General features: G+C 37.9%; 2 protein-coding genes and 1 long non-coding RNA gene across 4 annotated transcripts in view; all 3 read right to left on the bottom strand.

Moving 5' to 3' along the window:
* The window catches only part of scap (SREBF chaperone), a 68,991-nt gene extending 67,190 nt beyond the window's left edge, over window positions 1-1,801 (bottom strand). The window contains exon 1 of the mRNA XM_030157557.1: window positions 1,725-1,801. Coding sequence (XP_030013417.1) covers window positions 1,725-1,786 — 62 coding nt within the window. The 5' untranslated portion in view covers window positions 1,787-1,801. The remainder of the gene's footprint in view (window positions 1-1,724) is intronic.
* A 2,162-nt stretch (window positions 1,802-3,963) lies between these two features.
* On the bottom strand, window positions 3,964-12,442 carry elp6 (elongator acetyltransferase complex subunit 6). Of its 2 annotated transcripts, none has more exons than XM_030157569.1 (7): window positions 11,994-12,442; window positions 11,780-11,858; window positions 11,619-11,689; window positions 11,343-11,467; window positions 8,892-9,111; window positions 5,355-5,516; window positions 3,964-4,381 (listed from the first exon to the last, which is right to left on the bottom strand). In XM_030157569.1, the coding sequence occupies exons 1-7, from the start codon at window positions 12,045-12,047 to the stop codon at window positions 4,256-4,258; spliced, it is 837 nt and encodes a 278-aa protein (XP_030013429.1). In that variant the 5' UTR covers window positions 12,048-12,442; the 3' UTR covers window positions 3,964-4,255. The 2 variants fall into 2 exon arrangements, with proteins under 2 accessions (XP_030013429.1, XP_030013430.1); XM_030157570.1 differs by having other exon boundaries at window positions 8,892-9,108; window positions 11,994-12,435.
* Window positions 12,443-14,541: 2,099 nt separating this feature from the next.
* On the bottom strand, window positions 14,542-16,531 carry LOC115435271 (uncharacterized). Its single transcript, XR_003937677.1, has 2 exons — window positions 15,494-16,531; window positions 14,542-15,013 (listed from the first exon to the last, which is right to left on the bottom strand). It is a non-coding gene; the product is annotated as an uncharacterized LOC115435271 (long non-coding RNA).
* Between the last annotated feature and the right edge of the window lie 3,848 nt (window positions 16,532-20,379).

Genomic DNA, 20,379 nt, shown 5'->3' with positions numbered 1-20,379 from the left:
TTAGGCTGCATGTGGCCCCTGAACTGAACTGAGATTGACACTACTGTTCTAACCAACTGAGTCAGATCTTTACATTCTCTTTGGGTGATCAGGCCAGGGACCAGCTATTATTTAGAAACCCTTGTCTGCTTTCTGGAATTTACCCATAATTTACATGGCATTTAGTGTAATGCATCAAAAACCACTGAAAATTTTGGTAAATGAATTTAAGATTACACACAAAAATGTCTCAAGTTTCAATGATTTCTTGCTCTACAAAATTCAGAGTTCTTGTGCAATGTGCAAACTAGTAAGGTACTAATTAATCAGCTTCACTGATTAATGTGTACCAAGTAGCCTATAACTAAAATCAAGCCTGTTTTGTCCATGTTATTTTGCCACAGTTTCTTATTTTAGACTTAGGCGAGATATTTTTGTGCCTGTTCATAGTCAAAACTTAACTATGCTACTGTCACACCATAAATGCATACTATGTAGCATTATTTTTTTGTTTGAGAGTGATTGACAATGAGAGAAATTAACAGCTCAATGTAATTCAAACTTTAGATAGTTTAGATTCATGGCATTGGTTTGACATTCAGTTAGAGATTTATTGATTTAATTATTTAATGATCCCGATTTCTGTACTTATTTATTCATATATCATAGTGGCTTAAAAGTTCAGCTCAATCCTTTTTGAGTTTCTCATAAAAAAAGAGCAAATTAAATTTAAGAGACCATTATGTGGGTCTGCAGTTTGAGGTGGCTTGCAGATTAAGATTAGATTTACACAGCCATATCCATATGGTCAAAACATTACTGTGGCCCAAGTGTTGCTGTGAACTAACACATCAGCCTACATTTATCTCAGTTATTTCAAAACTAGAATGCCAGAGTTTTTCCTGCATAGAGAATATTCAAGAGGTCACTAAATCAAATAATTATTAGTCTCTGCTTTTTGTTTGGGCAAACTGTTAAGAAAAGTCATTTGTTCGTGGTAAAGTGCAGTTAATAGAATGTGAAATGTGTATTGGTACAAAATAGCAACAAATGACCAATTTTAATTTATCTAGACTGTTTTGACTTACAAACATAGACATTCTCAATTACACCAAATAAGGACAATAAAACACTGTGGCAACAAATATTGGTATTTTTATCTAATGAATGTGAATAACGATATTTGGCTTGTTGATAGTATCATCAACTTACTAATTCTTTTAAAGCAAATTTTTAGACTTGAATATACGATCAAATGTGTCTTTTTGCGGGAACATCTTGAGTAGATATCTATCCGACCTGATCCTTAATAAAAACTAACTTATAGATTAAAAATCAGGTTTAAACTGATCTCTTTTTCTTTAAAATCTACAACAAAAGATATCTCTTGACTGTCTAAACTGTGTATAGGGATAGAACCAGATAACCAATAAATCTGTGATAACTCGATATTTATAAAAAAAAAAATTGCATCAAGAAAACTTCAGAATAAACAAGATAGTGACAGTAAAACATGTTAGACTGTTGTTGTTTTTTTAAATATTGTAAGTGAATGTTTTCAGTTATAGAATTTGAACCCCTGAAATCTGTTGCTTGAGTCAGTTACAAGGTGTGGTGCTCATGCATGTGTTCACATGATCAGGATGTTGCCACCTACAGCTCATTCTGAACCATGAAAAGCCCTGAACAGTATCAATATGTTACTAAAAAAATCTGAAAAAGATATCATTCAAAAACAAACTTACTTCTTTTCAACACTCCCTAAAATGCTCAGCTTGAAAGCATCCCCAGAGCTAATAGAATCCATGAGAACAAGCAACAACGTCTAAGTTCCATTCAATGCAAGAACTGCACCAGTGCCTGCAAGGATTCCCATGAGCTACCGTCATGTCCCGGAGCATAACTGTATCAGAGATCGAGCCCCACGGTTGCATAATGTTGAAGCATGCTTCTCTGAACAGTGAAGGCCATGAGCCTCGTCGTAAATGAAGAGGCAAGCCCTGTGTAGACAAGCAAACTTTCTGAATTACTGCAACACAGCCTTTTACAGCCTCAGCTGATGATAAAAGGGGAAATGTCCTGTCAATAAATAACCTTAGTGAAATAAGGACAGGACAAGGCAGACTGTGACAGAATGTCATTTGTAGATTAACAGAGCACAAGAGCCGAAGGAGAAATAAAACGCAAAACAGAAGTATGGGACGTCAGGACGTTTTGACTGAGACTGAATAATGAATTACATGTCTAGATGAGTCGCATGAAGAAATTTAGTTATGCAAGCAATGCAATGTTTTGTCGAATCCGCGACAAAACATTACTCAAAATACAATTCAAGAAACCTTTACAACATACCAAACGGCATTCTAAGAGTCCAGCGTTCAACACAGTATCCAGGAACAGAACCCAAGAAGGTGAATGTATGCAACGATGAAGGGGCTGATGCAACTGTGTTGCAACATCACCTGCGAGAAACAAGTCTTGAGCAGGTATATGAATACGCTTGGTAACATTTTGTCCCCTAGCTCACTACACCATAGTCATATAAATCGGTTGAAGATGCAAATTAAAAAGCTGAATGACCATTAGGGATTGTACCTATCTTATTGTGGTTCAAAGGGGAGTGGGAAAACTGAGCTCAGGCAAATGCAAATAATGGCCTCGTTCACTTTACTTTTTATGCTCTTCAGATTTCCGTGGATAACACGCATACGCACCACATTGTTTGCCTTTAGAGACAGTATATTTTTGTAACCGGAGACCTGCACTCAAGTGTCATATTACTAGCTAGGTAGCGTGTTAGCTCCTTGTTAGTATCCGCAAACGTATGAAATACAGTTTTAAAACTTTGGAGCGTCATACAGAATTGCACGTTTAGGTCTTAGTTGTGAACCCTTGCAAAAAATAGTTCAAAAAGACAAAATGTTTAGGATAAACGTACAGGCGATTTAAAAATCGTCATAATTTAATAAATGTGTAATTATATCAATACCAGACTGAATGAAATCCTATTGCTCTTATTCACACAAACAAACCAGATTACACTGCTTTAACAGACGCGATGTTTATATTTTGTTTTTATTTCTGTTTACAACCAAAACATATTTTAGTGATATCCTTAACGTGTACAACTGACTTTTTGTGTTCATAGACTCTTCGCAACCGAGCAAAAGGCTAACACAGGTAGCCAGCGACCTGATGACGGTATTAGCTTAGTGAACCCAGTGACCCTACTCCAAAACGACAGCTACCTTAGTTTGCAAAATAAATTACAACATTCCTGCTGAACATAAGCAGACCGCACATGACACTGGGCATAGGGCATTACTAACACTGAGCTGACAGTATGGTGGTTGATACATCAACTGTAATGCAGTTTGTGGTAAGCAACACTGCAAATACCAATTTACAGCTAATATTATTAGCATACTCATTACGTTCAAAGTTGGAGAATAGACGTTTATTTAGGGTAGGGGTATACTGTCTGGTTTTATACAGTAGAACTTTAGATACTAGTCAAGCTTGCTGCAATATCCATGACAACACTGTAATAAAGTATAGCTAAATAGATTAGACAATCCTTTAGCCCCCATGCTTTCATAGCGCAGCTAACTTTCGCAACAATGCTAGCGCTAGCGGCTTCTAGCTTCAGTATTTGCTCACACTTGCCTGAAATCCAAATGTAGTTGTTCCTGTCGACTTCCTGGACAAACTTAGGGATAGTACCGTATTATCCCTGTGTTAAATTATCTGGAAGCTAACTTGCATGCTTTGACTGTGACACTGGCATACAAGAGCAAACGTTTTAATTCTACTGGTTGATAAATCCCAGTGACCTCTCCACTCTGACCTCTCACCCTACACTAGAGTAAAAGCAGGGACACGGTGACACCTAGTGGAAAACCAAGGGAAACGCATGGGTTGTGACAACATTTTTCACTCCTTTATGTAATCACAAACGTCAAGTGGAAATCAGTGGCAAGACCATTCCTGGTGAAAATAAGTCTCATTTATTGAGCACTGCATCACATAACGAATAACATGATAGGCAGAAATCACTGCACCGTACATCTACTGTGAACTATGAAAATAGTTTTCCAGCCACAATGTCAAAAAATAATGTCATGGCCAAATGCTGTGTGCTTTCACAATTTCAGCTGACAAAAATCATTGAAGCTTGTCCTCCAGATGATGAGTTTCATTCCAGATTTTTAACAATGGCAATTCACACTTGATTTGTAATGGTAAATATAAAGTTTGCTAATCTTTCAAAATGAGACTAAAGAACAGCACTAGATGTCCCACGAGCAAAGAAGGAGGCTCCTTTATCATGGACCTTGTACTGAAAGACCTTATTCTGTGTGTGCTGCCCATCACCCTGTCTTCTTCTCCAACACACTTCCACCTGAAAAAAAAAAAAAAGTGTGGATAGTGTGGACACATTTTCAGCATTTTACGTATTCTCTTTGCAATACATACATGCAGTGCAACTCTTGGAGCCTAGTTTCATTTATGTGGTAAATTTTTCTGAGATTTTCTGTAGGCAAATGTACACACCACTATATACGTCATGCATATGGAACACAGGACCCCAATAAACTGATAACTACAGTGTCGGTGAGTACTGAACTACATCTAATTACACTTGTAGTAGTTGCTGGTATTTCGACTACGTTCATATTTGCAGAGTGATTCAATTTATAACCGTGTTTACAAAGTTAATGACAATATAAATTTTGGGCCATTCAAAAGCAGGATTTATCTTTTAAAATTTTTATGGTACACTTTCTGTACAGTAAATGAAGCCAACTTTTTCTTTCATCTTATATTACAATTTCATTACATTATATTGTCAGTGTTATAGTTTGTAAAGCTCTTCTTTCAAAGTAGCTTGTCCAGCACTTATAATGCGCTGCATGCGTCATGTGTCAGACTATGGTCAGTGTCCCCCCCCATATTGATACACAGTTGAATTCCTGAAATATTACAGAAAAATATTTAACAAATTTGACACTGTCAAAACTAATGCTATGACTGAAAATGCCTTAGAGATGGACTCTAAAATAAATGCTGCTTTGACCATAATGCTTTTAAGATACAAACCAATTAATGGTTGCTACCACCTCCTACTGCAACATCCACCAGAGGACAAAATGTTGTTGTCAAGTCCCTCAGCCCAAGTAAACAAAAAAATCTGAGGCCACAATCATGTGGTGACCATTCAATATGGTGACCATTAGAACCAGCAATTTTGTGTAGTGTCACAGAAGCCTTACATAGATATATAAATGTAACATCAGCACTTTCTCTAATGTTACAAGTCAAAATATTTTATTGTGTAAATTATGATCAGAAACATATGATGACCAAGTCCACACCTGTCCATGGATGTCTCTGCAGTATCCAGTAGGGAGACCCTGTACGTGCAGGGCCAGACAGCACTGGTGGATCAGGCCTTTCAGGAGCCTCTCGGAGCCTTCGTCGTCTCCATCATCCTCTTCTTCCTCCTCCTCACAGTGGAGCAGCATCACTACATTCCCCTGCAGACAACACATGGGTCATCCATGTGACACCTGCATTTTACATCCAATGGCTGTTGTTTTCGAGGAAGTGCTAAAAACCTCAACTGTAGCACCTTTAAAATGATCTTATCCTATGATTACCCAATGTGGTACAGCAGTTGCACTTCTGTTGAGAGGAAAAGCTTGCAAATTTATAAAACTACCTAATGGGTTGTTGGCCCCCCCCCCCTCCTTGATGGACCCCTTGCACGCTCAACATATATACAAAGGACAATATACATACATATGGGCAAGTCCAATACTGATGGCACATTATATCACATTATTTATTACATTTTATCACCTATAGACTTCTTTTTTCCCCAGTCTGTACATTTCCTATTGAACTGTTCTTAATATTTTTAATTATGTATTTATTTATATTTTCTGCTGCAGCAAAAGAGACTGCCAAACAATTTAAAAACAAGATTGAATGCATTTTTAAAATCTCTATATAAACACATATGTACTCACTTTAAATGTTCTAAAATCATTTGTTATTTATAATTTCTCTGTCATTTAGTGTCAAAATATGTAGCATAACCATCTGCTGAAATGACTCTATTTACATGCAGTACTTATCAAATTTTCAAATAGATTAAATGGCCGCCTGTCCTCCACAAATTCTAGTCCACCTTTAAATCCTTCAGACCCAGAAACTACATGTAGCTATTTACCACATTCCTAAATATAAAGTAGCTGTAATCAAACCTCTTCTTAAAAAGCCCAGCCTTGACCCTGCAGTTTTAGCTAACTATAGACCCATATCAAATCTTCCATTCATATCTAAGATTCTGAAGAAAATAGTAGCCAATCAGTTAGGTGACTTCCTTCAAGCTAACAGTCTATTTAAGAATTTCCAGTCAGGTTTTAGGGAACATCATAGTATAGAAACGGCACGAGTCAAAGTTACCAATGACCTTCTAACTGCTTCAGATAAGGTACAAGAGTTTCTATACTGGTTTTGTTAGACCTTAGAGCGGCTTTTGACACTGTCGACCATCACATCCTTCTACAATGACTGGAACAATCAATTAATATTAAAGGATCAGCCTTAATGTGCTTTAAATCCTATCTAACAGATCGTTTTCAGTTTGTTAATATTAATAATGAATCCCCTCCGTGCACTACAGTTTGTTATGGAGTACCTCAAGGCTCAGTTCTTGGACAAATACTGTTTATCTTATACATGCTTCCTTTAGGAAACTTAATAAGGAAACACTCTGTCATTGTTACACTGATGATACCCAATTATATTTATCTATTAAACCTGATGAAGCCAATCAGCGAACTAAACTACAGGAGTGCATTAAAGTTATTACAGATTGGATGAACAACAACTTCCTGTTGTTAAACTCAGACAAAACTGACGTTATTGTGCTTGGCCTAAAAACTGTTAGGGAAGGAGTGTCCAGCGATGTAGTCACCATGGATGGTGTTACCCTGGATCCTAAAACCACCATGAGGAATCTAGGCATTTTCGATCAAGAGGATTTATCATTTAACTCGCACATAAAACAGATTTCTAGAACTGCCTTTTTTCATCTGTGTAATATTACTAAAATTAGGCATATTTTAACACAGAAATGATGCAGAAAAATTAGTCCATGCATCCCGACTAGATTATTGTATTTCACTCTTCTCAGGCTGTCTCAAAAAGTCTTTGAAGACCCTTCAGTTAAATCAGAATGCTGCTGCTCATGTACTGACTAGAACCAGTATCAGAGACCCTATTTGTCCTGTATTGGCTCCTCTGCACTGGCTCCCTATAGAAGCTAGGATAGATTCTAAAATACTCCTCCTCACTTACAAAGCCCATCATAGCCAGGCACCTACTTATCTGAAAAAGCTCTTAGTTCCATACAATCCATCTGGAGCACTACATTCTCAACATGCAGGGTTACTAGTGGTTCCTACAATCTCCAAAGTACGACGGGAGCTAGAGCCTACAGCTATCAAGCTCCGTTATTATGGAATCACCTCCCTGCCTTGGTCCAGGAGGCAGACACCCTCTCTATGCTTAAGAGTAGGCTTAAAACTTCCTTTTTCGATGAATCTTATAGTTAGGGCAGCTCAGGCTGCTCTTATGCCGCGTTTCCACTACGTGGAACCAGCTCGACTCGGTATTCCTGGAGAGCGATTCCATTACAAGATACTACCAACTTTACAGTACCTGGTCATCATAGTGATGCAGTGCGTTACTTCCGTGTCATCTGTTCAGACAGTTGCTAATAAACTCGCTCGTTGCGTGTTGTCTCGTCTGAATTTTTACGTCGGCCACCTGAGACTGAATCTCCTCGACCGACCATGGTGTAGTTTTGGGCTGTTATCATGTAGATTAATGTATCGCTATATTTACTGTCAACTTCCGCATCTGTTTTTTGTAAAACGGCGGGTCACAGAGACAACTGTCTGACCAATCAGTGGTCTGTAGTGTGTACATGTCATGTTTTAGTATCTGGTCCCCAGTCCTGGAACCTCGGCGGAGGTGATACCAAAAAAGTAGTACCGGGTACCAGATTCCAGGTCCTTTTTCGTAATGGAAACGCAAAAAAGGCCGAGCCGAGTTGAGCAGATACCATGTAGTGGAAATGGGGCATTAGTTATGCTGCTATAGGCTTAGACTGCTGGGAGACTCATCATGATACACTGAGCTCTTCTGTGCTCCTCCTCCCTGCTCCTCTCTGACCGCCTCTCTGCTCCCTACCTATTCAGTTTTATTTGATAACACTTTTCTTACCAGTGTTGGGCAATTTAGAGGAAAAATCAGTCAGGTAACAACATTTTAGTGGGTGACTGTAGCCTTCTTGAACAGTTTCTAAACATTGGTCTTAGTTATCTTGATGAAAAACAAACATTAAAATCACTGCATTTAAAATTTCTACACAGAATTTTACCAAAACAACTATCTTATTGTATGAAGAAGACTCAAAAAATTCTCTGACAAATGTAAAACAAAGTTTATTTTATTTATTTATTTAACAGAACTCTGCCTCTCAGCTCTAGCTGCTCCTTTTGGATGCAACTCTTTTGATTGAATTTTGCTCCCTGCGTCGAACTGGTAGATCTAAGTTTCATCACCAGTGACACAGCATTTGTCTGAGAACTTTTTGACTCCCTCGTATGGACAATTGCTTTAGATATTATTGACTCTTCCATTGAATAGTGCAGTGTTTCCTACAAGAAAGTAAGGGAAAACTAATAAAATAAAATGCCGTTTTGACTCAACAAAATGCCTCCCTGTCTTTCCAACAGACTCTCCTGCTTTAATAGCACTTATTTACATAAAGAATTGTTAATTTATTCCAGTCCAAAGACATCAATAGGGGACTGCAGTGACAGACAGAACCCCACCTGTAGCTGGGAGCAGAGGGAGGCTCTGCAGTAGTGGCTGAAGTCCAGCACAGCTCTGGCACTCACACCCAGACTCAGCAGGACACTGAGGTCATCCACCAATAACACTGGAGGTCCCCACTGCTCTGACCCATCTGAGCCCTCCTCACCACCACCTGGACTGCTTACACTGGACCGGACAAACTCGTACAAGTTTTGCAAACCCACCATTGGATCCCTGCTTGTGGAGAGGGACAGAAACATGATGAAGGGAGAAACAGTAGCAACTAAATGTCACCAAAGTCAATATGGGGCTACATGGGGCACAAAACTACGTGTCAAAACTAGTAAAAATGTGGGATTTTAGCACTGTAGAATTCACAGATTGTAAAGAGAAACAGCTGCACCATATGATAATGAAAAGAAGAGCAAATAAGAAATTATGAAATAGAGAATTACTCAAAGTTATAAAAGAAAGGCATTCTGCTTTTTTTGACTTTCAGTATTTCACTTTGAGTTGTGTGCATCTACTGTTACCTGTCGGATGCATACAAGGGTTTTCCCTGACAGGATTTCACCTATATTTTCAGAGGGCTGGATGCTGTGTGGGTTTCATTATTTTCTTTTACGTCTGTGGAAGACTTAGGTACATGTGAATGTGGGGTTTGGGGCTCTTCCCACATGAAGATGCTACAGACGATTATTATTACATAAGCGCACAGAGATATTTGGCACAGCTAGAGCAGGTGATAAATGAAATTAAACATTACAACTGGTAAAAGTTCTTTGGTTAGCTTTGATGCCCTTCACATTGACACTACATTAATTTGTTTCAGATGCAAGCCAGAACACTTTGGGTGCTGAAGGAAAACCCTGCCTGAAATAAAACGTAGAAATAGCACTTAAATGTTTTTCTATAGCACTTAATCTTGTGGTACAGATTAAGTACAATGATTAAGTACATTTCTACTGAGCATGGAATTTAGAATACAACCCCTAGACAGATCCAGCTTCACATTCTCAGCATCTCAGTCCATGTAATGTGAACAGAAGGAACACATACATGCAAATAAACAATGTGTTATAGAAGATATTTCTGAATGAGTCCTTGGCTCAGTGCAAGGCAATTAAATCTGAATATGTGGGAAACAGCAACCTCATCACTTCATTTGGAGAATTAATAGTCAAAATGCAACATGTATACTTGTACTACACTCATTGTCAATATGCCTATCCAATCTCCAGGCACTGCTACATTTAATTATTGAACATATCTTTAGTTTTGGTATTTAACACATTGACACCCTCACAAGTGATGTTTTTCAGTAATGTTTTGTATTAATATTATACATTAAAAAAAAAGTAAATCATGTCTTATCTTGATTTTAAGTACATAGGAAAAAAGTCACATTCCCAAATCTTTAAAATTCCATTTTGTCCATATCACACTCATTGTTACCTCCGCCAAGGAGGTTATGTTTTTGCCAGGGTTTGTTTGTCTGTCCGTTAGTGTGCAACATAACTCAAAAAGTTATGGACAGATTTGGATGAAATTTTCAGGGTTTGTTGGAAATGGGATAAAGAAGAAATGATTAAATTTTGGTGGTGATCGGGGGTGGGGGGGCCCACAGGGGGGCGCCACTGATCAGCCTTGGCGGAGGTCTGCGCTCTCCGAGTGCTTCTAGTTGAGTATTAAATGAACAAGACCTTTTTGACATTTTCTTCCAGTAAAAAAAGTTTCCAAATTCTTAAGCTTCCAAACATTTAATAATTGAAAAAATTTAGCAGAACAGCTGAACAACAGTTGAGGTTGAGTTGAGGACAAAAAAATACTGAGGTAACAATAATATCACAATATAAAAATATTATCCACCAATTAACATTATCATTTGATTACCCTACCCTATGGACATTAAATCTTTATAATGTCTGCCTTTTCTAATGCAGAGGATTGTGGGTAAATAGTCAGAAATGCATAGTGGCTCACATGCTGCATAACGTGGTGATGTGCAGTAGGACAGTGAGGTATTTTTGCCATACTGCCTTTGACATATACATTTCAGAAATATAGTGTGGTTAAAGAGCCATAATGAAATAGTTGTACATTGTGTGACAAATCAAATCAAATTGTATTTATATAGTACTAAATCATAACAAAAGTTTTCTCATGACACTACATTTAGAGCTGGTCTAGACCAGACTCTTAATAAGCCATTTTTTTTAGTATGTATGTAGTATCTTTTCTTTGTTTGGTTAACTTATTGCCTTCAATATTTTGGAGTGTTTTGTTTGAATTTACAATTTCTCTTTGCCTTTTTTCTACCTTTATATTTCATTCCTACTTATGTTCAAAATAAAGTTTATAAGTATTATCATTATCACTATTATTGGGGTAAGTGTAATAATATTTTTGGCCTACTAAATAGAATGGCAGTATCTAAATCAAATTGTAAAGACATCATATACTTTTACCTGAGGAAACTGAGAGCTTTGTTTCCTGTGGTGTCATCTTGAGGAATGAAGACAGACAATCCTTCCTGCAGTCCCTCCAGGAAAACTAGCTGTCGTTTTTCCTTTGCCTGTGCTAGACTAACACCCTGACAACACACAGTATATTCATTGACATATGTTCAATCAATTCATATTTGATTAATAAAGTTGAATTGCATAGGTATATGAAAATGAAAGTCTCCAAATACTCCACTATGTCTAGTGGGTTAGAGGATAATGTTCACAAAAGAGACTCACCAGTCTCTGGCAGACTGCACTATAATGACTGAAGGACTGAACAAGGCCCAGGAAACACACTTTACAGCGAGCTGAAACAATGAAAAGATACACACAGCAAGCGTATTACAAGTGTAAAACAGGTATTTCACTACTACAAGACGACTAGCGTCACAACTCACCTCGTAGGTAAAAAGAGAGGAAATGGTGAATGAGAAATGAGGCATCAGACTGTCTGCCCGACACGAGTATAAAATCTCCCTGAAAGACATGTTACACACTCATGTTTGACAGGATGCTCAATCTTTGCCAAAGCGTGGTGACACATAAACGTTTTGTTAAAAAGCCATGTTTAATGTTATCATTCATACTGACACGGTAGAAAAAATACTCCACCTGTGTGAAGCTGTCTGGTGATGTGTTCAGAATGCTGTTGAGCTCTGTGAACATAGTTAGCTACTAGCTAAACAAAACTAACTCGTAGACGTTAAACCGTTCATGAGAAAACTTAAATACAAGGAACAGAGGACACTGACATTTCGTTCCACCGCACACTTTCAGTTTTAAACGATAATGTCAGATATTTTACTTTACTCAACTGTTTATCGGTATTCGCTACTTCGGATAGCTGCTAGCCATCAGTGGCTGGTAACACATGATCGAAGACTAGCGAAATCACACGAGATGCCTCACACGGTTTGATTTTAAGTGGCGTTAAAATTTAAGACCATATCGAGATCCAGTTATACTTGATGTCATTAAATCTAAAAAGGAAAAGTCGCACGCTAACCTGTCTTTATCTGAGCTCCGTGGTTAACGCAATAATATGTGCGTTAATAGAGGCGTAAAATACGGTGGATATGATCAAAATTTGTATTCGTTGACAATCTTCGTTTGGACGTTTTCCACCTCTGCTGCTGCTCTGTCGCCGCTGAGCCACAGCGTCACCCTCTGGTTGCAGTTGTGCTAAGGCGCACTAAGGATCGCAGTGCGAAGCGAAAAGAAAAGAAAAGAAAAGAAAAGAAAAGAAAAGAAAAGAAAAGAAAAGAAAAGAAAAACAAATAGGCCACAAGACCTTTGTGCTGGTTTGCTCATTTGTTTGTTTTTTTGTTATTCATTACTATTTTGTTCATTATATGTATACATCGTTATCTTGATGATTTTGGGTTTTTTTTTCTTGTTCACTCGAGTATTTTTTTTGAATTTTATTCTTTTATTTGATTTTTATTCTTCATGTTTGGTTAATTTTCATGATAATTTTGTTAATTTTATTTTTCATACACCATTTTTCACACCATTTACTCACAATGAAAGAAAGAAGTTCAATCTTTAATCTTAAACATTGTATCTTATATATTTAAACATTTAACAAGGCATTTTTTTAAAACATCTGTTTCCAATTCCAAAACACTGATTCATTATCAGTTAAGAATGTACAGTAAAAAAAAACAACAACTGGGAATCTGGGAACCACTAGTCTATAACCTATAAAGAAAATGTTAGTCTTTCTTCAACTATTCATAATAATGATATAAAAACTATTATCATGGAACAATAATGATCATTCTGTACTCACCTGAGCGATAACTTCTTTTTTTTTTTCTTTTGGCCTTTCCTTAGCTTTTATCATGCAAAGCAATCACTTATAAATGTTAATGATATCTGTGAAGGTTCTCAGTCATCCAGGTTGGTATACCTAGGTGCTGTATGTAGGCTACCAGACTCAATTACAGTTCCTTAATAATGACATTTAACCTTTCATCCACAAGTCCTCTTCAGTTTTGGTGTACACATATTTATCCAGGAGGGATGTTCACAGCCAGAGTATCATTAGAGTTACATGTGAGTCATTGATTTGCCCAGTCTCCTCTTCCTGTTCCATGATCAGTCTGGTTTGGTGAATGTAGTTGTAGTCATCTACTTTATATCCATGGTTCATAGATATGACATCAATAGATTACAAGTGCAATGAAAGATGGTAGATTATCAACTGATCAAAGTGATTTAAAACAGCAGATGGCAGTGAGGGGCTTAATCTAACATCACATACTGTACTCCACTTTAATAGGTGGTACACAGGCTTTTTAGTCTCCCACCTGACCCAGGACCACCACAGACTGATTACACTCTATGTATTCATCATAACGTACTCCATGTGTCATCCCCCCCCCCAGTCTCTCTATATCTCTATCGCTCTCTCTTTTCTCCTCCTTTACTCTCTCTCTCTCTCTTTAACCCCAACTGGTCAAGGCAGACAGCCATCCTTCAGGAGTCTGGGTCTGCTCGAGGTTTCTGCCCGTTAAAGGGAAGTTTTTCCTCGCCACTGTCACCAATCACAAGTGTTTGCTCCTGAAGGATTCTGTTGGGTCTCTGTAAACTTAATTTGATTCTGATTTGAATTGATAAAGCACTTTGTGACTCTGTCTGTGAAAAGTGCTCTATAAATAAAATTTACTTTACTTACTTTACATTTACACGAAAATAAAATGACTTTAGACTGTATAGCTATCATTCACATCAGCTTAAAAATGCCTTGAGCATGACATCTAAATGAACACCTTCCACTGGAGGTGTTCCCTTGAAGACATAAAACCCTGAGGATGTACAAGATGTACTTAGAATCAAAACCAGTAAAGTCCAGTGGAAACTGATCCTTATTCCTCAGATTCCAGTTTCGGTTGATTTTATTCATTTTATTAGCTTTGATTAGGCTTCAGAATAACCCAGAAAACACATAAAAAAATGCTTGTATTACTCCCAAACAAGACATAAAATATGTCTAATTGTAATACAAACTGGTGCTATGATCATATTTGTATTAATTACCTCTTATTATTTCATTAAAATAAAACAAGGCCTCAATGACCACAATATGACCTTTAAGGGGTGTGTGAAATTCTTGGTCCTTCTCAGTTTTAGGAATGAATGAATGAAAAAAAACATATAGGAACATAGGGGAACATATTTGTTTCTTACCATCACCCACTATTTTGGATTCATGACACAGTATTTAAACAGTAATTTAAAAAAAAAAAAAAAAAAAAAGAGGTGAGAGAGGATTTAAATACCTGTCCACTGCAGATTCAAGACATCTGAGGTTATCAAGTCTCTCATTTCTCACTGGTGCATTTAAAAAGAAAAAAAACAAACTTCCCTAAATATCCATAAATGATGCCTTTAATAATGAAAATCAAATAGGACTGAAATGCAAGAACTCAACTGTCCACCCACATAACTTGGCTTAGTAACTGAGTTAGTCAAAAAAACAACAGCAACTGCCACAAAATAGACTACTACGTAAATATTGTGAAACCACACAAGCATTTATGTAATAGTTTTAATTACACAAGCTAAGCTTCACCAGATATAATATAAAGGGGTAACTGGACCATTTAGTAGAGCAAATATGTTTAAAGCTGCGGGAGACTTTCGTCACCAATTTTTCATCAAATCTGTGAAACCCCAGTCATAGGGAAGGGAAGCGGAGCTCCAGCTGTTTCCGTGTTGTGTTTCTTGCAGCTGCTGCTGCCATGTGGAGCTCCGCTGGCTCCGCTTCCCTTCAGCCATTTCCGTATTTCAGCTGTTTCCACATTGTGTTTTGTTGCAGCCATATAATATCATATGGTTGCGCTGCCGCTGCCAGGCAGCTGCACGAACCTCCACTTCTGACAATGCATGTTGCAACAAAATTCCAAAGATGCCTGAGTTACCGACTGGCTCTGTTTGTAAACAAATGGACTGTTTATGGTGGATGAAACTTCGAAATTGTTCACCGTGAGGGAAGAGATTCAGGTGAGTAATAACAAAGACTTACAGATTCATGATACTTAGGCTATGACTGGGGTTTTACAGATTTGACGAAAAATTGGTGATGAAAGTCTCTCGCACCTTTAAACAGAAGGCAAATAACAGCAAATAAATCAATCCACTTTTCACAGCACAAGGTCATGAAGTGCAAACAAACAAATAAAGGTCATCCTCCTTTGCCTTTTGTTAAAATTTTAATGTAACTTGTCAGTAGCTGAATTATTTTCCCACCAAATTTAGGAAAACTTCTCTGAGAGGTTAGTTGGAAAAATCCAAGCTTCCAACCATCTCATCTATGTCTAAGCTTTTGTTATCCAAAATACTTGGTAGTATGTACAAAGTATATCAGTAAAACCTTGTAGAAGTTGCTGCAATTGTTAATCCCCGAATAAGAACTTCAGTTAAATGCTTACAAAACACTGACAGAACTGTGCCTCAGATACTGATGAGTACTGTGAGGGATGGTCAGAGTGCACATGTATTCAGAGTCTCAGGCATGGGCCAGTGCAGCTCATGGATCACAGAGGCAGGCATGGAGTGGGCAGTGACGGGGCTGCACACGGAACAGGGTGGAGAGGGTGGGTACATGTCATCCTCCCATCTCAGGACCCGTCCTTTGGCTCTGCCGGTGCCGTTTGCTGTCTTGTTTGATGGCCTTTTGGAGATTCTATTTTTTTGGAGGGGCATCCTGTAGAGGAAGACATCATAGTGGGCCAAAGGTCCTCTGGAGGACTTTAAGTGAGTCCACTTGGCAAAGTTGAGCTCCAAGTCGATGGTGACCTTACAGTACATAAATGCAACAGTCATGTTAATAAAAGTATATCAGAAGAGACAGAAGTTCACAGTTCATACTGTATATAATGTAATTTTTTTCTGATCAAATTGCGATTCAGGCATTCTGTTAAGCAAAAAGTCATCTTGCTTTACCACCTTCATTTCATCTCATTACCACATCTTTTATCATTGATGCACCTCATTCACGTATGATTATACCACTTGATTTTTAATAAAAATGATCTGAAATTCTTGATTAATTTAACTAAGGTCTGAGGAGCATATTGTTTGCCTCATAGCATAATTGCCTAAGTCATATTTTTCTCAGGTCATAGTCATTAATGAAAAATGAAGCAGCAGTGTTGGGAGAGTAAAGTTACGCAGATATCACAGTTTGGTCAAAAATATGACTTAGGCAACTATATTATCACTCTAACAATATGATGATGCATTATCACAGACCAGTATATGTGTAAGTGTAGATAGGATACTGTTTTGAAAATGGTAAATTTTTTAATGACAGCAGATACTGGTTCTTGTTTTCGTCATTGGTCAAAATGTACCTGGTGTCATCTGACTCTTCTTTATAAAACTGATATAGACAGCATAAAGCATTAACACCCAATTCTGTATCAAACCCATGTAACCAACTTCATTTCAATGCATTATCTAATCTGTTAATTATATCCCCAAAAATGGAGTTTCGGGGATATAATGGTTTTACCCTGAACGCCGGATATCCTTCATATGAACGCGGTAACTAGGACAGATTTGGTGGGATTTCTTCTCCCTTGATAACCAACATAGGGGACCCCTAGTGGACGAACCCTATCGATTTCAGCTTCCCTATGAGTATTATAAGTCATTCAGTTGTGGGCACTTTAGTTAAAAATCAGTTTTTGGACATAAATCAAGCAATAATAGGCCAGTTGAGATAAAATTTCGTTCATATTGATCATCTTACAAATGTCCATTTTCTGGCTACCATTCAGTGTTCATATGGTGTCATTTTTATTCACTAAGTGGAGTTTTGTGGGGAAAAATTGGTTCTCTGACCATCATTTTGCCACTATCAGGTCGATGTAGCTCAAATTGAGTTCATAGCAATTGTCTAACCATTATCTTTCTTCGTGCCACTACCTTGAGTTTACATGATGTCATATTTTGACATCAGGTGGTGTGTTTTTTTCCAAATGGTTGGGGGAGCAGAGGATTGGGGGGGGTTTGGGGATATACCCTTGCTGTCAGCCCCAGACAGCATAGGCTTAGTTTCTGTTATAGTAATACATAAACAAGCTAAACCATTTGTTTTGTTAAACCATCTGTGACTGGGGTAAGAGTGAGGGGAAATCCAATGTGAAGTCTTGAGTGATGTGAGTGCAGTCAGTATATATAAAGGGAGCTTCAAAAAGTTTGTGGAAAGAGAACATAGCTTTGACATGGTTTAAATCATATGAACCTTAGTTTTACACAGATAGACTTAAAGGCTGGTATCAATGCTTGCAGAAGTGGAGCATAAATTGAAAAATGAACATAACTTAAACCATTTTTTTCAACTGTCCTTTTTCCACAAACTTTTTGAAACCCCCGTGTACATATGCTACATATCACAAAAATCAACAGATTGTTATGGAACTTTGGAAACTGGCATCTTGCATCTTGAGTCTGTTTGTCTATGACTATTATCAAACACAACTGTATATGTTAACATGCTATATATGATGAAGCTGAAAGGATTCACGATAAAGGCTGAGGTTTAATTTGACATTGAAATGTGATGGGTGTTTTCAGTAGGTTAGTGGCGTGAACTGCAGTTATGGAGAAGCACTTTTTATGAGTAAGAGATAGAGACTGAACAAAGAAAAAAAGCACATAGTCTAAACAACGATTAAAAAAAATAGCACAGGTCAATACATTATTTAGTCATGGAACGTGACCATCTCAATACTCCGGTGCAGAGGGTCACATCACACTCTCAGTCCTCTGAAGTCGCTGCCATCACAAAGTTTTGCTGCCAAAACTTCTCACTCATTCACATTTAGTGCATAAAGAATGGAAATAATGGAAAGGAGGGGGGCAGAGGGGTAAGGCTGCCTTGGACTAGTGATGTATCACTACATTTCCATCAGAAAGAAGCCAAAGAGTCCTGTTCTGATCAGCAGCATTCCTCAGAGCCTCATTAGTAAACGAGACAGTGCCAGAACGATTCATTTAGACTTTAACCCCCCCCCCCCCCACACACACACACACACACACACACTTCATTCCTGCTGCTTTTGGTTTCAATCCCTCTTTGTAAAGTGCTCTGTGTGCATGCATGCGTGTAATTTTAAATTCAGTATCTTATTTATATGTGCAAACACAAATGTGTCAGTATTTGTTTTGTATGTGTGTATAATGTGTTCATGAATCTAATTAATCCAAAGAGTTTTTTTTTTTTTTTTTTTTTAAACACAGTATACATCTGTGCATTTTCATGTGGTTTGCGGACATATGTACTTGACTTGATGTGTATGCGTGTGTGTATGAGTAGGCTACATCATGCCTTACTATCTGTGCCTCAGCCAATCATGACGGTCCCTCCAGGATCCTAACACGATCATTCCACCACATCATCAGCCAATCGTAGACTGCTGATGAATCCCAGCAGATTTTAGAAAAAAAGAGTGTGTGAAAACCTTGACACACCCTCATCATGTTTCCTATTTCCTAAATCCTTTCCTACAGCTCCATTTATTCCCTCCATACTCTTCACACCCTCTTTACACCCATTTCTGTACAAATAAATACATAACTGTGAGAAATAAGGGAAATAATGCTTGTTCCATCGCACTGTATGTATATAACAGATTTTGTCAAGTGCCATCATATGGATTAAACCTCACAAATGTCATAAATTTAGTTTGAGGGCAGTGACAGGAATAGATCTATTCATTAGCTGGTTTTCTGTACCACTTAGTTATTAGCTATTGGCTTTGTCTATTTTTTGTATTCAGATGGTTTCTGGTCCATATGAACATTACATGAAAAGATGGGCCAGTGTGAGTGTTTTGGGTTGAGGGGACTCCAGAATCATGAATGAGTGCAGATACTGGAATGTCCACTTCTCCAGACCCCACCACCCCCTCTCACCCCCCATGTTAAACTTCCAACTTTACAGCAGGGAGAGGCATTTTTCTAGCTGTCAGTGTAAGACTACACATAGTCTATAAACTGATTGATGATGGTGAAATTGTCAATGGCAATATTTGCATTTTTCGTAATAGGAAGACGGCACAGTACAATCTGAAACACACTGTAACAAAGATTGCGCTGCATCCCATGAGACAACTGTAAGTGACATCTGGCCAGCTCTGTGGGAGGGGGATTAGGGTCGTCACAAGAAGCCGTAGGGTGTTAAGCTGACCCTAATGTGAGCTCAGCAGTTTTAATGCTCTGATATTCAATGGTTTATTACTAGATGACAGTAAAGCTGCACACCAGTCACATAATCCACCTCATCCATCTATTTAAAACACTGTGTGTGTGTGTGTGTGTGTGTGTGTGTGTGTGTGTGTGAAAGGCAGCCCAGAGGTCATATCAAGTTTGGATCTCGTCTCTTTTGGTGGACTGTGGGATAAGAATTGGTCTCCATGGCAACAACACCCTCTCAGTCTGGAGATGCATGAAAATGGTGCCAGCAGTTGATAAGCCACACTGAAACTGAGAGAGAGAGAGAGAGAGAGAGAGAGAGAGAGAGAGAGAGAGAGAGAGAGAGAGAGAGAGAGAGAGGAGGCTGTGTGGACAAAAGGTCAGCAGATAGGGAAAAGATCCACTATCATCCAGAGTGCACGAATTATGGTAGAATGACCCTGCCAGGCTGACAAAGAAATGGATAAGTGGTACATTATAACGTGAAATGTATCTTGTTATGACAAGAAATTGTTCATGTTAAAACAACATATTGCCAGGTTGTTATGATATACAAAGTTATTACAGTAATAAGAACATGCTAACTTTTTTGTCTCAATATGAAAACATTCATGTATTCATGTATGATAAAAATGTTTAAATATTAAAATTTCAAAAGGAAAAGGTGCAGGGAGACAGACATATCATAAGTTTATAAGTACAGGTCTCTCAATACTTTCATGATCTATATCCACAAATGCAATCTTCCAGCTGATCAATGAATAATGATACTACCGCCAACTGATGAGGC

The sequence above is a fragment of the Sphaeramia orbicularis genome, chromosome 16 (genome assembly GCF_902148855.1).
Source record: "Sphaeramia orbicularis chromosome 16, fSphaOr1.1, whole genome shotgun sequence".
In the NCBI taxonomy this organism is placed as follows: domain Eukaryota; kingdom Metazoa; phylum Chordata; class Actinopteri; order Kurtiformes; family Apogonidae; genus Sphaeramia; species Sphaeramia orbicularis.
This window is presented reverse-complemented; position numbering and strand designations above follow the sequence as displayed.

What these genes read in the sequence shown, in the direction of transcription:
- elp6 (XM_030157569.1), bottom strand. Translation starts at nt 12,047, where the DNA reads ATGTTCACAGAGCTCAACAGCATTCTGAACACATCACCAGACAGCTTC. An exon ending in CCTCTCTTTTTACCTACGAG is followed by an intron (nt 11,690 to 11,779) that starts GTGAGTTGTGAC and finishes TCATTGTTTCAG; the next exon opens with CTCGCTGTAAAGTGTGTTTC. An exon ending in CCCTCTGCTCCCAGCTACAG is followed by an intron (nt 5,517 to 8,891) that starts GTGGGGTTCTGT and finishes TGTTGTCTGCAG; the next exon opens with GGGAATGTAGTGATGCTGCT.